We start from the raw sequence: 18,218 nt of genomic DNA, 5'->3' as shown, positions 1-18,218 counted from the left end.
ACATACACAGTTGAACGAAAACATTATGACTGATGTCCACTACGAGACTGAATGCCGCCTAGTGAAGTTGCAGTCACGGGAAGCGGAAAGGAACCTATATAAGAAACTTCCTGGGAGATTAATACTGTCTGGTTCTAGGCGCGCAGTCCGGAACCGTGCGACTGCTACGGTCGCAGGTTCGAATCCTGCCTCGGGCATGGATGTGTGTGATGTCCTTAAGTTAGTTAGGTTTAAGTAGTTCTAAGTTCTAGGGGACTGATGACCACAGATGTTAAGTCCCATAGTGCTCAGAGCCATTTTTGAACTAACCCCCAGGATGACCTTAAAAGTTAAGTCCCATAGTGCTCAGAGCCATTTGAACCGGACTGAAACTCGAACTCAGGACTTTTTAATTTTCGCCGGCAAGTGCTCTATCGACTGAGAAACCCAGTCACGACTCACGAAGATTCCCCACAGCTTTGCTTCCTCCAGTACTTCGTGTCCTACCTTCCAAACTTCATACAAGCTCTCCTGCGAAACCTGCAAGACTAGCACTCCTGGAAGAAAAGATATTGTAGAGACATGGATTAGTTACAGCTGAAGGATGTTTTCGAAATGAAATTTTCACTCGACAGCGGAGTGTGAGCTGATATGAAACTTCCTGGAAGATTAAAACTGTGTGCCGAACCGAGACATTTAACAATTCTGGCATTCGTGTGAAATGATTAAGAGAACCAAAGAATAATCTGAAACGTAATGGCTGGAAGGAGATTTGAATGCACTTCCACGTGAATATGAGATCGCTTTCTTAACGACTGCTCTTTCTTCGTATTTAGAACTTACTTTCACTTTTCTGCAAGGATTTGAATTCCGCAGTTGTTTAGTGTTGTGGCAAAGCTGTTCATTGACGTGATATGAATATCTTTAAGGGGAGGTTTACTATCTTTTGGTTCAAAAAATTGATGTTTTTTTAAATTGCATTTTTGGATCCATGAAAGTGTTTAGAATCCACCCCTGAAACGGTTTTTCCGAATACGGAACGGAAATGTTTGTTATTCGCGGTTGAATAAAAAACTTCGCCTGCCTGAAATCAGCCTTTATCACGCACCAGTTTTTTTTTTTTCTTTCGGAGGACGAGTGCTTGGGAGGAAACACACAAAATTCAAATGAAAGTTTGAACGCGTGTGTTTGGAAGTTAGCCTCCAAGCATTTCCATTCTGGTGCGAAGACTGCGACTTTCCTGGCAGTGAGCACCTTCAACGAAGGGTATATTCAGCAATTCTGAAGACCATGACAACGATTGAGGTCACCCTGGGACTCTATTCGACGCAGTTCGCCAAGCATTCGGACGACCACCGGATTCAAGCGGCCAAAAACCGCTTGTCACCGGCCGTACGAGCGGCTCTGGAGCAGCGCATGATGGCCCAGATCGAGCAGAACGCCCTCTATGCGGAAGAGGAAGGACTAGTTTAAGGACCCGGAATAGCAGATTGAACGTAAGTTGCATAATATTGCATTTATATGTAGTCTAAACTTCAAACGCGTTTTTCTCGAAATGACTTTTTTTTATCGCGCGGTATGGTAACTTCAAAGCTACTGAACCGATTGGCACGATTCTTTCTTTCCGACGAAGCTAACTAAATTGTCTAGGAGTTGTGCCACTTTTATTCCGATCCATCAACTATAAATATTTTTACTTGGCAAACGAAGTAGAAAAATCGATGAAAAAACCCTATTTCTTTTCAAAGGGCCGCCATTTTGTTTCTTATGGTCCAAATAACTTAAGCGAGGTACAACTCCTAAAGAATCTTATATACTTCGCTAGCGTCAACTCAATTTTGATTTCAGACGAGCCGGCTGACCTGTGACATACCGCGCGTGGAGGTCTACATCGAAATTTTGTTTCGTTCCGACGGCACTTCCTCCTTTGCTCTTCGATATTTCCGGTCGAAAAAATTCCTGTTTATAGAGGAAATATCAATAAACACTTTGACCAAATTTGACATTGATACCTATAACAGATCCCGAGAAAAAAATTCTCAAATAACATGCTTTTTTCGGGCCAACCCTTAACGTTGTTGGTGGGAGTCTATAGCTGACTGTTTTAATTGGTAAACAGTGATTCTGCCACATTAAGAACTTACCTTGGACGTAAAGACCCTTATCTGAGTGCTCTTTTAATTCGAGTTTCCGTTTTACTTCGTTTCCCAACAGGTCTCTTATCTCTTCATTATAAATTTCCAAAAATGACGCCAGTACAAGATATTTGGTTCCTTCGGATACAGATATAGCTTCAAACAGATGCTCAAATGATTTTGGAATTATCCCACGTTGCGACGGTGGTTCGCAGATACCTTGCATTGTAAAACTTTTTCCACATCCAGTCTGACCGTAAGCAAATATTGTGCTGTTATAGCCTTCCAGCACTCCCTGCGTGAATCAGAACAGTGAATGTTAGTTCTGGCGTGGGGTCTTCATATTACATTATTTGTAAACAAGTTAATAATTATCATTCTGAAGAAACGTGTACATTCTTATTAAGAGAGAAAAACGAAGACTAAATGATGATCACATCGATTTAGAATATTTTAGGCATTAGTAATGACAGATAAGGTTTAATCGTTACTGTTCCATCATAAACAAAGGTAAATGGTTCAATTTTTACTTACACGTTTTTTATTAATTACTTGTTACTAATTAATGTAGACTTACGCTATTAACTACAATGATTTAACTATAATCGACGGATTAAAGGCAGTGTATTGATATAAAAGTTGCTTGTCATCAGCAGCTAGTTCATAGAAATAGAATTATTCCTCTTTCTTCACAAAAGATCTAGCAAATAATCACAGTGCTCTAGTGTTTGTGTGGAGAATAACATTTTTTTGAATGTAAGTTTATTTCAGTTGTAAATTACTGTTTGTAGACTCAAGCTTTAAAAAAATAGTGGTCGTGAATGATTCTTCTAATCGAATAGAAATGAAGCATTTCACGGCTATGATGGAAACAAAGGATCAGTTGTTTCGTTAATAGTTGCTGTACCTCTTGAAACCAATATCTCTGCCTTTATAAGGAAATCAAACAGGTATGACAGAAAAGTAAATGTTATTATTTCCTTGTACATAAAAGACAAGAAGAAAATAACACAAAATGATTGGTTTTGAAAGATGGGAAAACTAGTGTTAGAACGCACCGAAATAAACAACATCATCATGTCTACCTATGTATCTCAAGGAAATAAATTTTCGTTATAAATCATAATTAAATATTATGTCGATAAAAATAATTAATCCTAATAAACCTGAAGGTCTTGAGAAATAAAAACTTACCTCTACTAAAGGATAGACTGCTTCATTGTACAACTCTTCTGTTGTTGAATTAACGTCGTACACCCCATCGAAGGTAAACGTTTTTGGTGGAGCGAAGTTGTCATCAGGGTTAATAAGTTTGCATTCGGCCTGAGAGTTGTCCATAGACACTACGTTCTGCAAATGAAAACAAAAATTGCTTAAATTCGAGATTTCGTAAGTATTAGTGGTACGCAACGAAGTCACGCCAGTATTATGCGGCCAGTGCAGTAAGAACATCGTGGAAACGAACTGAAACTGATAATCACTTAAAGTACACAGTTGCTTTTGCATGTTGCTTAAATGTTAAACAAGTAACATCCTCATGAAACCAAATTTGTTATGATACACTAGAATGACAGATTTGAGTGAGTGTCTATAAAATGACAGTTCTTTCGTAACAGGAAGCAAAGAGCTTTGAAAACAGTTCTAATAGGTATGAAACACATTCGTATATATACCTCACATTACAGGGAAATTATCACTCAAAAGGTCACTATTTTTCTATTTTATTTGACTCATTCGTAATATCGATTTGGAACCTTGTTTTTTTCCTATTTTATGCACACCACTTGTTTTTTAATCACAAGCTTTCAGTGATCTCACTGATGTTGCCACTTTCTTATATAGTTTTTTTTCTTTAAGTTTGTTGTCTTGATTATAACAGTAACTTTTACGATTATTAAAGGCCTCTGAGACTATCCCCAGCCGGAGATCCGATTGGATCCATCGTAGATACACATCTAGCAGACCTTACTTACCAGACAGTCTCTTCAGGTAGTCCTTGTGTTTTCTATAATTACTAACGCAGCGGTGACGCTTTAGTTTTTAATGACATCGCACAGATGAATGCGGAACATTATTAGTGGAAGTATTATACAGTGAGATAAGTTATGTTGGTAGCTTCCCCGTGCTTTACACATTGCAGAAAACGAGCCAGATCGATGATTGTCATCTTCGCCTGTTTGTATTTGTTCTATAGTTGTGCTGACTTTAACTTTATTAAGTACTAAAAGTCCTGCTATCTACTGTCAGGGTAGTTGCATAAAGTCCGACGTGGGTATTTCATTTCCTCGATGCCATCCACATCTGAGAGGCACTCCCCTACGTGCCACCAGGAGAGGCTACCGATGGAAGAAAATCTAGCAAAACCCCACACGGAAACAGTGTCTGTATTCCTACTGAACTGTGTTTGCAGGTAGAAGGAGCCGGAAAGTAGCTACCTCCTGCAAAACGCTCGCTTTTCTAACAAGGGAAGCATACACCCATCATGCGAGCGACTTTCCCCATGTTACTTAGACGTAACAAATGTTGCTCTAGTAAGATACGCTTCTCAGGCGTTTTCGAGAAATCAAGCTTCAAAGTTCTACGAGAGCGCCCACAGGTAGCGCCGTTCAACAGAGCGACCGGCTAAGGCTACTACTTTTTTGTAGTCTTCAACCGAACATTTGTATAGCTACAATGAGCAATATTTCCCCGGAAATAAACAGTAATAATAATGATAATCATTGTAGTACACTCGTGGTGAGATATAATAAGGAATCGTGATGAGATGAGTATCTATTTGTTGATAAATTCATGCGGATATCGCAAATACAGTATACGTTATTTTATCCATGTTGCATCTCGTGAACTCCGCGACCGTTAAGGATTGTTGATGAAGAACGCACTTAGCCTCAAATACTTGTAAAAAATCTTAATTTCAATGCTACAACCGGTTGCATGCTATCATGTCCATCTTCAGATTGCTAATGTTTCCGATGGCATCAAGGCTTTCGTCAGCAGCATGTCGTCCGCTCCTGCACAGCACAAGAATGTTTGAATATTTAGCGCTCTTAAAATATGGTTTCAATAGCAAAAACACGCTAATGTGGCCCGTATTTGTTAGATATAAGGTGAAACAATCGTGTAGACTTGCATTTGTTTCCGTGGATGGCGCTTAGTCTTGCTATGGGTCTTAATGCTTTTCCAGGGGAATGTACAGGGTTATTACAAAAGATTGAAGCGATTTCACAGCTCTACAATAACTTTATTATTTGAGATATTTTCACAATGCTTTGCACACACATACAAAAACTCAAAAAGTTTTTTTAGGCATTCACAAATGTTCGATATGTGCCCCTTTAGTGATTCGGCAGACATCAAGCCGATAATCAAGTTCCTCCCACACTCGGCGCAGCATGTCCCCATCAATGAGTTCGAAAGCATCGTTGATGCGAGCTCGCAGTTCTGGCACGTTTCTTGGTAGAGGAGGTTTAAACACTGAATCTTTCAAATAACACCACAGAAAGAAATCGCATGGGGTTAAGTCGGGAGAGCGTGGAGACCATGACATGAATTGCTGATCATGATCTCCACCACTACCGATCCATCGGTTTTCCAATCTCTTGTTTAAGAAATGCCGAACATCATGACGGAAGTGCGGTGGAGCACCATCCTGTTGAAAGATGAAGTCGACGCTGTCGGTCTCCAGTTGTGGCATGAGCCAATTTTCCAGCATGTCCAGATACACGTGTCCTGCAACGTTTTTTTCGCAGAAGAAAAAGGGGCCGTAAACTTTAAACCGTGAGATTGCACAAAACACGTTAACTTTTGGTGAATTGCGAATTTGCTGCACGAATGCGTGAGGATTCTCTACCGCCCAGATTCGCACATTGTGTCTGTTCACTTCACCATTAAGAAAAAATGTTGCTTCATCAATGAAAACAAGTTTCGCACTGAACGCATCCCCTTCCATGAGCTGTTGCAACCGCGCCGAAAATTCAAAGCGTTTGACTTTGTCATCGGGTGTCAGGGCTTGTAGCAATTGTAAACGGTAAGCCTTCTGCTTTAGCCTTTTCCGTAAGATTTTCCAAACCGTCGGCTGTGGTACGTTTAGCTCCCTGCTAGCTTTATTCGTGGTCTTCCGCGGGCTACGCGTGAAACTTGCCCGCACGCGTTCAACCGTTTCTTCGCTCACTGCAGGCCGACCCGTTGATTTCCCCTTACAGAGGCATCCAGAAGCTTTAAACTGCGCATACCATCGCCGAATGGAGTTAGCAGTTGGTGGATCTTTGTTGAACTTCGTCCTGAAGTGTCGTTGCACTGTTATGACTGACTGATGTGAGTGCATTTCAAGCACGACATACGCTTTCTCGGCTCCTGTCGCCATTTTGTCTCACTGCGCTCTCGAGCGCTCTGGCGGCAGAAACCTAAAGTGCGCCATCAGCCGAACAAAACTTTATGAGTTTTTCTACGTATCTGTAGTGTGTCGTGACCATATGTCAATGAATGGAGCTACAGTGAATTTATGAAATCGCTTCAATCATTTGTAATAGCCCTGTATAAGCTGTTGTAGTGTAAACAGCACACGTATTTCGAATAACTCACTCGGACACACAGACATTTCATAATATTCTTCATGTCAGTTTGAGCTTCACTCACGTGCTTTACATTTGATGTCTCTGTTTACACTGCAAAGAACAACCAGTAAGCAAATATATCATTCATTTCCTATCAAGCAAAGATCTAAACTAGACAAATGAAATGTGTAGGAGGTTCAACACGTCAGTAACAGAAACAGGCCTTTACTCTAAGAGTAAACTTACTATTTAGGGACTATAGGACTAGTTGTTTTAAGGAGGATTTTGTAATATTTTAAAGAAACCATTTTCTTCAAGATGTCTGAAGATCTGTTTATTATTCGAACATTAAACTCTCATACACGCTGTCATTATGTGTGTAACCGTTGCACACTGTAATTGGAGATCGATTGCAGAGGTTTCCACACTTCTGATATAGAAATTAAGGTGGACATTTCAACGTCTTCGGCTTAAATTTTTTGAAGCAATATTTCGTTATCATCGCAAGTAAAGAAGTCTTCCTTGAAATCTCTATTTTTTAAGGTTCCTCTACCTATGGGCTGATGAAAAGATGTATAAAATCTAAAAACTGCAACTCACTAAGTTCTAGATGTGGGAACTCCAGCCGGCCGGAGTGGCCAAGCGGTTCTAGGCGCTACAGTCTGGAACCGCACGACCGCTACGGTCGCAGGTTCGAATCCTGCCTCGGGCATGGATGTGTGTGATGTCCTTAGATTAGTTAGGTTTAAGTAGTTCTAAGTTCTAGTTGACTGATGACCTCAGAAGAAGGCCAATAGTGCTCAGAGCCATTTGAACCATTTTTTGGGAACTCCAAACAGCTCCCCCCCCCCTCTCTCACTCTCTCTACCACTTTTGATACGCACAGCTCTCAGAAAATTACTGCTGACAATGATAACGATCAGCTGACAAATTCTTTTACGTCGCGCCGTCCATCAAGGAATGATTTGAGATGCAGAAGGAGACAGAAAGCCCTAGAAGCCATATTAGGTAATTTAACCAAAGTTTGTGGTGGCTATGTTGCAGTCCGGTTTATCGTAGATCTGGACACCCTTCATAAGTACGCCAAAATGTTTATTTTTACTTGTTCTATTAATCCCAGAAATTTCACAGTCCATGTACACTACCGTAAAACTTCGTACGTTAACATTAAAAAAGAAACCAAATAATTAATTTCATACACGCCAAAAGTTTATGTACTGTTCTTCTTTATACACTCCTGGAAATTGAAATAAGAACACCGTGAATTCATTGTCCCAGGAAGGGGAAACTTTATTGACACATTCCTGGGGTCAGATACATCACATGATCACACTGACAGAACCACAGGCACATAGACACTGGCAACAGAGCATGCACAATGTCGGCACTAGTACAGTGTATATCCACCTTTCGCAGCAATGCAGGCTGCTATTCTCCCACGGAGACGATCGTAGAGATGCTGGATGTAGTCCTGTGGAACGGCTTGCCATTCCATTCCCACCTGGCGCCTCAGTTGGACCAGCGTTCGTGCTGGACGTGCAGACCGCGTGAGACGACGCTTCATCCAGTCCCAAACATGCTCAATGGGGGACAGATCCGGAGATCTTGCTGGCCAGGGTAGTTGACTTACACCTTCTAGAGCACGTTGGGTGGCACGGGATACATGCGGACGTGCATTGTCCTGTTGGAACAGCAAGTTCCCTTGCCGGTCTAGGAATAGTAGAACGATGGGTTCGATGACGGTTTGGATGTACCGTGCACTATTCAGTGTCCCCTCGACGATCACCAGTGGTGTACGGCCAGTGTAGGAGATCGCTCCCCACACCATGATGCCGGGTGTTGGCCCTGTGTGCCTCGGTCGTATGCAGTCCTGATTGTGGCGCTCACCTGCACGGCGCCAAACACGCATACGACCATCATTGGCACCAAGGCAGAAGCGACTCTCATCGCTGAAGACGACACGTCTCCATTCGTCCCTCCATTCACGCCTGTCGCGACACCACTGGAGGCGGGCTGCACGATGTTGGGGCGTGAGCGGAAGACGGCCTAACGGTGTGCGGGACCGTAGCCCAGCTTCATGGAGACGGTTGCGAATGGTCCTCACCGATACCCCAGGAGCAACAGTGTCCCTAATTTGCTGGGAAGTGGCGGTGCGGTCCCCTACGGCACTGCGTAGGATCCTACGGTCTTGGCGTGCATCCGTGCGTCGCTGCGGTCCGGTCCGAGGTCGACGGGCACGTGCACCTTCCGCCGACCACTGGCGACAACATCGATGTACCGTGGAGACCTCACGCCCCACGTGTTGAGCAATTCGGCGGTACGTCCACCCGGCCTCCCGCATGCCCACTATACGCCCTCGCTCAAAGTCCGTCAACTGCACATACGGTTCACGTCCACGCTGTCGCGGCATGCTACCAGTGTTAAAGACTGCGATGGAGCTCCGTATGCCACGGCAAACTGGCTGACACTGACGGTGGCGGTGCACAAATGCTGCGCAGCTAGCGCCATTCGACGGCCAACACCGCGGTTCCTGGTGTGTCCGCTGTGCCGTGCGTGTGATCATTGCTTGTACAGCCCTCTCGCAGTGTCCGGAGCAAGTATGGTGGGTCTGACACACCGATGTCAATGTGTTCTTTTTTCCATTTCCAGGAGTGTATATACCTGTCACTAAACGTAAAGAGCACACAAGAAGAGGCTAATTGTGATCTCTTTTCGACTGAAACAATAAACTTTGCGTGGTAGGTACGTAAAATAGTCGTTGCTCTGCCGTGTTACAGCTGACCAACCGAAAAGTACAGCTGCAAAGACAACGATGCATTTTGGAATTTCTTGGCGTGCACCTAGACCGTGATGCCTGTCTTACTCTTCTGCCTTCTTTCTCCTCAGAGATGACTAATAATGGCTGTGAAAGGATACCCTTAAAATTCCACTTTTCACTTCCATGATTATGCGAGCAACTGTGTTTCTTACAATGAGAACGTGGCACAATGCTGCACTCATCGCTTCCACTGACTTTGTAAATCACTATGTAGGACAGTGTCACAGAACCACGAGTATTCATAGTCGCAGTGTGATGTGAATGTGAAATTTGCGCTGTCCAAGTTATAACGAATTCACTTCTAGTTTGTCTTTACATAAAGGCAGATTAAGATTGCAGAGAGATGGCGAGCACGTTGGCCCAGCAGCGCTCTCTTGACGGGACACGTTACTCTTAATCACCGCTTCAGTCCGTCCTGAGCCGCCAACGGAAGTGAAAACGGTCAAGCGAATGCTGTTGTGCCTCGTCGACGTTAAAGGGCATAATGTCACCATGTGAATGAGTATGAATGGGGCAGAATGATAGAAGCCACTCCGTCTATAGGCCAAAAGTGGCCCATCGGGACCATCCGACCGACGTGTCATCCTCAGGGGAGGATGCGGATAGGAGGGGCATGGGGTCAGCACACCGCTCTCCCGGTCGTTATGATGTTATTCTTGACGAAGCCGCTACTATTCGGTCGAGTAGCTCCTCTATTGGCATCACAAGGCTGAGTGCACCCCGAAAAATGGCAACAGCGCATGGCGGAATGGATGGCCACCCATCCAAGTGCCGGTTACGCCCGACAGCGCTTAACTTCGGTGATCTCACGGGAACCGGTGTATCCAATGCGGCAAGGCAGTGATTTGCAGCTCCGTGACATTGCAGCTCGAACAGCACAGGCTGCTACGACAGTGACGCTGATGTGGTACCTGACCACACAATGTTCAATTGGTTCAAATGGCCCTGAGCACAATGGGACTTAACTTATGAGGTCATCAGTCTTCCAGAACTTAGAACTACTTAAACCTAACTAACCTAAGGACATCACACACATCCATGCCCGAGGCAGGATTCGAACCTGCGACCGTAGCGGTCGCGTAATTCCAGACTGTAGCGCCTAGAACCGCTCGGCCACTCCGGCCGGCTCCAGACAATGTGAACCCAGCCGTAGCCTACGACGCAGCGTGTGTTGACCGTCAACTTGTCCGCACGACTGTAACCGACAGAACTATTTAGTCCACAATGGTGACTCGATGTTGGAGCACTGCAGCAGGTGTCGACGTGTCTACATCTACGATTCACCGCCGTCTGCTGAGGACCGGACTGGTGCCATGCATGCCGTTGTGTCTACTTCCACTGACCAGTAACCACCTACATTCCAGCCTACCATGGGCGTGTGTACGCCGTCATTGGCGTGCTGAGCGACAAAATGTAGTGTTTTCGGACGAATCGCGCTCCAACTTATCGTTCAGTGATGGCCGCGTACGTGTTAGACGCTACAGTGGTGAACGCAGTCAGGAAGAATGCATTGTGAGCGACACATTGGACCAAGTGCCTAGTGAGATGGTTTGCGCCGCCACAGTCTGTAACTTTTGATCCCGCCTCGTAGATATTGAAGGCAACCTGAGCAGCAACAGTGACATCAGGGAGGTTTTAGACATCGAGAAAAGGGCAAAGCCCAGCCACTTGTGGCGAGGTATTTTCAAGATTTCTTCGAAGAAAGTTGTGTAAGACTGAGATCCTGGCTTACCGTTCACCTGGCTGGTCCTATTTGATTCTGTATCATGACGTCTGCAGTTTCTGATTGCAGCAAGTGGCCGCCTTACACCGTCCACAATACTCATGGCAAAGTGCATGTACAGTTCTGTAATTATATTCCTCTATGTATTGTCATGTTCCTAATCCATACATATTACAAAAATATACGTACTCTATGTACATATACGTACGTCTATACGTACACATATATGTTTTACATTTCCTCCTAAACCACTGGACTGGAGTCAACCAAACTTGGTACATATAACACTTATTGTCTGGAAAGAAACACTGTGGAGATAAGAACCACTTACACTGAAGAGCCAAAGAACCTGGTACAACTGCCTAATATCACACAGAGCCGCGCGAGCACGCAGAAGTGCCGCAATACGACGTCGCATGGACTCGACTAATGACGGAAGTAATGCTGCAGGAAACTGACACCATGAACCCTGCAGTACTGTCCACAAATCCGTAAGAGTACGAGGGGGAGGATATCCCTTCTGAACAGCACGTTGTAGTGCATCCCAGATATGCTCAATAATGTTCATGTCTGGGGAGTTTGGTGGCCAGTGGAATTGTTTAAACTCGGAAGAGTGTTCCTGGAGCCACTCTGTAGCAATTATGGACGATCGAGTGTCGCATTGTCCTGCTGGAATTTCCCAAGTCCGTCGGAATGCACAATGGACATGGATGGATGCAGATGCTTAAGTACGCGTCACCTGTCAGAGTCGTATCTAGACGTATCAGGGGTCCCATATCACTCCACCAGCCTGAACAGTCCCCTGTTGACATGCAGGGTCCATGGATTCATCAGGCTGTCTCCATACCCGTACGCTTTCACCCCCTCAACACAATATGACAGGAGACTCGTCCGACCAAGGAACGTGTTTCCAGTCATCAACGGTCCAATGTCAGTGTGGGCGGACCCAGGCGAGGCGTAAAGCTTTGTGTCGTGCAGTCATCAGGGGTACAGGAGTGAGCCTTCGGCTCCGAAAGCCCATATTGATGATGTTCCGTTAAATGGTTCGCATGCTGACACTTGTTGATAGCCCAGCATTGAAATCTGCGGCAATCTGCGGAAGAGCTGCACTTCCGTCACGTTGAACGATTCTCTTCGGTCGGCGTTGGTCCTGTTCTTGCAGGATCTTCTTCCGACTGCAGCGGTGTCGGAGATTTGATGTTTTACCGGATTCCTAAATTCACGGTACTCTCGTGAGATGGTCATACGGGTAAATCCCCACTTCAGCGCTACCTCTGACATGGTATGTCCCATCGCTCGTGCGTCTACTATAACACCACGTTCAGACTCACTTAAATCTTGATAACTTGCGTTGTAGCAGCAGTAACAGATCTAACAACTGCGCCAGACTCTTGTTTTCTTGTATAGGCGTTGTTGACGGCAGTGCCATACTCTGCCTGTTTGCATGTCTCTGTATTTGAATACGCATGCATATACCAGTTTCTTTGGCGCTTCAGTGTAAAACCTATGAAAGGGGTGGTGGCGGAGGGTGGAAAAGCAGCTTAGCCCACAACGCGTGAATATCATTGTTTAGTCATCTAGATTTGAGAATGAGAGCACTTAGTGAGTTGCAACAAACTTTACACATAATTTCAAACCTTTAAAACCTTTTTATCGCTGACAAACTCACCAAAATGAAGAAAGAAAAAAAGCTTATCGTTTACTACATTTGCGCTGTTCATACGGTGAAACAGCTGTTTGAAGTATGACGTTTTAGTTTATTACTTCTTTACTAATAGCTGTATCCGCGGCATATTTTTCAGACAGTATTCACATATGCCACTGAATGTACCAGCAAAATTGTATCACAGTACGACACATAGTTCAGGAGATACGAGGTCATAAACATGGAGCTACATGAAAATGATACCGCAGGGCGAATTTAACTAGAGGTACAGGTGAAATATGCGTACAAATACGTGTGGAATATGTTAAATATATGTGAATGATGTTTGACATGTGTGTACATAGGCAAGGCCATGGGTAAAATTCTCATCCTAAATTAATGAACGATTTCAACCAAATTTGGTACACATATTAGTTACAATCTTGAAAGAAATACTGTGGGCTAAGAACCAACAGCCTCCTATTGCGGTGGGGATGATAACGTGGAGAGAGAGGGAGAAGGAGGATATGAACAGACAGAGAGGGGAAGGAGGAGATGGGCACAGTAACAGGGAGGAGCAGACAGACAGAGAGAGGGGGAGGGGAAATGGACAGAGAGAGGGGAGAGGAGTAGATGGACAGAGAAAGGGAAGAGGAAGAGATGGGCTGAGACAGGGGGAAGCAGAGACAGACAGAGAGATGGCAAGGAGGAGATGGAAAGAGAGAGGGGGAAAAAGAAATGTCAGAGGAAGATAAGAGGAGCAGATGGACAGAGAGAAGGGAGAGGAGGAGATGGACAGAGAGAAGGGTGGGAGGAGATGGAAAGAGAATGGGGTTCAGGAGGTGGACAGTGAGAGAGGGTAAAGGAGGAGATGTACAGAGAGAAAGAGAGAGAGAGAGAGAGAGAGAGAGAGAGAGGAGGAGATGGACAGAGGGAGAAGGAACAGCTGAAAAGTCGGAGGAGGAGCAGGAGCAGATCGACAGAGAGATGGTAGGAGGAGATGAATAGAGAGAAGGGGAGGAGGATATGGAATGAGAATGGGGGCTGAGGAGATGGACAGAGAGAAAGGGTGAAGGAGGAGATGGACAGATATTGGATGAAGGAGGAGATGGACAGAGAGTGGGGGATGGATGAGATGGAATAGTAGAAGATTCGAATACACACATACTCAGACAATACTGGGTACTCAGCTAGTCTGAAGAATAAATTTCATTATCAACTTCTTTGTGGTGTTGCAATTTTCGCGAGCAGTAGTGTATATGTATTTAATCTGTGACACTATTGATGATAATCCGTACATCGAATGTAGTAGGTCGCCTTGGTGCTATTTGAGGGGTGTGAGCAATATGCCAGGGCCAGATTTCATACTCGCCCTTCCTTACAGCTCAGAGGAAGGCAATAGCAAATCAGATTCATTAGGAGAGCAGGGTGCATGCCCCCACCCCACCCCTCCCCGCCACTCTCATCAGTGAATGCGGTATTGATGTGGGCTTATTTTTTCATTTATGTTGGTGATACACTTCACTTGTCAGACCTGTGAAGAGCCTTATGAGATAAACCAAATTTTAATCCAAATAAAATATGCAAATTAAAGTCAGATGGAGGACTCAGAACCGCAACACACCCATTATAAACGCCAAAAAAATATATTCATACTAGCTGAATACCCAGTGTTGCACGGATAAGTCTTCTACTAGTCCATCCCATCCTTGTCCCTACCTGTTTCCATCTTCTCCTCCATCTCTCTCCTTCCATCTCCTCCACTCTCTCTACCTGTCCACCTCCTCCACACCCCCACCATCTTTCTCTCTTAACCAGCCCCTCTCTCTGTCCATCTCTTGCCTCCCCTCTCTCAGTCCTCCTGCCCCTCTCCCCTCTGTCCACCTGCTCCTTACCCATCTGTCGATCGCCTCTTTCCCCCTCTAATTCCATCTTCTCCTTCCAACTCTCTTTGTCCATCTCTTCTTCCCCCTGTCTCTGTCCTTCTTCTTCTCTGCCCTCCTTCTCTGTCCATTTCCTCCTCCCCTCTCCATGTCATGTCCCACTCTTTCCTTTCTCTGTTCACCTCCTTCTCCCTCTATCTGTGTCCATCTCTTCCTTCCCCCACTCTGCCTGTCAGCCTCCTCTCCCCGTGCTCTCTTCGCATTATCACCATCACCCCAATATCAGACTGGTGGTTCTTACCTCAACAGTATTTCTTTCCAAATCGTAACTAATATGTGTACCACATTTGGTTGAAATCATTACAAGGGTTTAGGATGAGCTTTTTATCCGTGGCTTTGTCCACGAACATACATGTCAAATATATTCACATACATTTAACATATTTAACATGTGTCTGCACACATATTTCACTTTTATTTCTAGCGTGTCTCACCCTGCAGTTTCATTTTCACGCAACTCAGTGCATATGACGTCGTATCTCTTGAACTATACGTCGTACAGTGATACAATTTTGCAGACGCATCGAGTGGTATATGTGACTACCATTCGCAATTTTTTAGTTTTTTTGCGAATAGAGTTACTAGTAAAGACGCAATACATTATAACGCCATGCATGACGCCACAGTTTTTCACACATCTCGATATTTGACGTCATGTCTCCTGAGCTATGCGTCGTTCAATGATATATTTTTGTAGGTACATTCAACAAAATATGTGAATACTAACTGCGAAATCTGCTGCTTATAGAGTTATTAGTAAAAAAGTAATAAATTAAAGCGTCTTGCATGATGTGGCAGTTTTTCACGCATCTCAGTGTTTATGACGTCATATTTTCTGAACTATCTGTAGTACAATGACAAAAATTTGCTGGTACATTCAGTGGTATACGTGAACACTGTCAGCAAAATGTGTTTGGAATACAGTTGGTAGTAAAGAGGTAACAAATTAAAACGTCGTGGTTTCTGCGGCAGTTTTACAGCATGAACATCGAAAATGCGGTAAGCGACGAACTTTTTACCTTTCATCATTTTGTGAGGGTTTCTACGACAAAAAGTTTCTTACAGGTTAAAAATTATGTGTAAAGTTTGTTACAAGACATTAAGACATTCTCAAATTATGGATAAGGGTATTCGCGTGTCGTGGGCTACGTTGCTTGTTTTACCCCTGACCCCACCCCCACCCCTTTGATAAGTAGTTGGTTCTTACCTCCATACCGATTCTTTGCAGACAGTACGTGATATGTGTACCAAGTTTAGTCTAAATCTGTCCAGTGGTTTAGAAACAGATATGCAACATACATACATGCAAATATACGTACATCCATATTTTTAATATGTATGGATTCAGTTTGGGAGTCATCAGATGACAGTCTGAGATTCATTATGAGAATCCTGAGAATGCACACTACATCTAAGAAGAGATCCGTTATAGATCTCTTTATAAGTGGCGTGTGCTATTCATCTCTCTGGAACCCTTCCAAATTGCTGTTACGAAAGAGACAAGGACGACATAAAGAAGCGCTGGACGATGCGTCACACATCTGATTGAGTCAAGGCGCAGCAACACTCAGCAAGCTACTGAGGGAGTCTCTACAGGAAAGTCATTGTGCACCACGCTTTCCAGGACGGGTCAAGGAACATATTGCTCTCTCGCACAGACTTATCCCACGATATCCATTACTATAGTGTTATAGGCACAACGGACTCATACGCAAACTAAGCGAAGCTGGTTTCCCAGACGGACTCGTACGTCTCATACACTCATATCTCACGAACAGATGTTTCAACACTAACGTGCAGGATAAACAATCAACACAACACGGTATCCAAGCTGGAGTACCCCAAGGAAGCATTCTGGGGCCCATCTTGTTTAACCTGTACATTAATGACTACCCAGCGACACGAAACACGACGTTAGCCGTCTACGCGGATGACACAGCCATCCTCGCGCAAGACTGGAAACCGTCGAACATCAACTCACGAATACAGACAGCACTCAGAACAGCTGAGCCTTGGCTGGAGCGATGGCGTATTAAAGTAAACGTCGACAAGTGCGAAGCAGTTCTGTTCACACGCAGACCGAAACTACTGCGCAAACACCAACACTGTAGACCGATAACACTACATACACGCCCAATACGTTTCCGAGAGAAAGTCAGATACCTTGGTGTCTGGCTGGACCGGAAACTTACATGGGGGGACCACATCGAATACGTTGCCAACCGAGAGCACGCGAGGTTCCAACAGCTCTACCCAATGCTCAACAGGGAAAGCACACTGAATAGGAGGGTGTCGAGGTCCTTATACACTACACTGATTAGACCTCTGATGACGTACGCAGCTCCCGTCTGGGGATATGCAGCTCCCACACGACTGCGCCGCCTGCAGATCATACAGAACAAAGTGCTACGAATCATTAGCAATGCTCCACGCTACACACGCACCGTGGATCTTCACCATGAATACCGCCTTGATACCCTCAAGGAAGTATTCAAGAAACACGCTACACGACTATACAGGAACTCGAGACACTCGAACAATCCTTTCATCCTCACTCTGGGAAACTACGATCACAACCACAGGTGGAAACACAAGCGACCAAAGACACTGCTAGCTAGGGCATAACCACCTATGGTAAACTAACATACGCAAACAGCGACAAACGTCGGTAAGCCCCTGCATATCAGCAATACTGACTGGCAACTACCAGCTGCTATTAGAGCCGACCAACAGGCCACAGCAGGGACACCGACGAGCTCGCCCACAGACGCACGAACAATCTCCCAACACTCCCTCACACTGTGCCTCCGGTATATGACCTTTCGGACACAAGACCGATAACAAACATAACTGTTGCAGGTTGCAGGACGCTGAACGAGGACTCTGTACCAGCACCCAGCGCCAGCCGCCGAGCAGCACAAACGCACAACGTCAAGGTATCGACATGCATGATACCCACTACTAACAAAGCCTATCCTTGCACAACCTATCGCAGGCAGCAAGACAACCGCTACTGCTCTTGCCGCCCGACCTAACTTTCGCAGAGGTTTTTTTCCCTTGGCTCTTGCCTTGGCACTTTTTTTCCTCTGCCCTTCAAACCGCTACCCTTCGTCAGATTTCGACCAATCTATCTCCAGATGAGCGCGTATTAATGGTTAATCCTAACCAGACGTACGCAAACATCGCAGTACCCACATCCTGCGACACCTCACTTTAGTGAATACTAACCCTTATGCAGAGATGGCAGTAGACCTTTTTGTGTTGGCCATCATGCCGGTGTGGGCGTGGAGGGGCTCCACCTCTTGTTTTTTTTAACTATAGTGTTAGTTTAATTTGGGCCCAGACAGGCGACAGCCGTTCTTCCGGTACATGAAACAGCAAGGGGTTAATATTATCCTGCGAGTTTGTAAAGGTAATTATAC

At 44.8% G+C, this 18,218-nt stretch overlaps 1 protein-coding gene across 1 annotated transcript in view; it reads right to left on the bottom strand.

Moving 5' to 3' along the window:
* LOC126471545 (osmotic avoidance abnormal protein 3) overlaps positions 1-18,218 on the bottom strand; it is a 379,608-nt gene that overhangs the window by 228,056 nt on the left and 133,334 nt on the right. Inside the window, exons 3-4 of the mRNA XM_050099771.1 lie at positions 3,309-3,464; positions 2,124-2,409 (exon numbers count right to left, since the gene is read on the bottom strand). Coding sequence (XP_049955728.1) covers positions 2,124-2,409; positions 3,309-3,464 — 442 coding nt within the window. The remainder of the gene's footprint in view (positions 1-2,123; positions 2,410-3,308; positions 3,465-18,218) is intronic.

The sequence above is a fragment of the Schistocerca serialis genome, chromosome 3 (genome assembly GCF_023864345.2).
Source record: "Schistocerca serialis cubense isolate TAMUIC-IGC-003099 chromosome 3, iqSchSeri2.2, whole genome shotgun sequence".
In the NCBI taxonomy this organism is placed as follows: domain Eukaryota; kingdom Metazoa; phylum Arthropoda; class Insecta; order Orthoptera; family Acrididae; genus Schistocerca; species Schistocerca serialis.
This window is presented reverse-complemented; position numbering and strand designations above follow the sequence as displayed.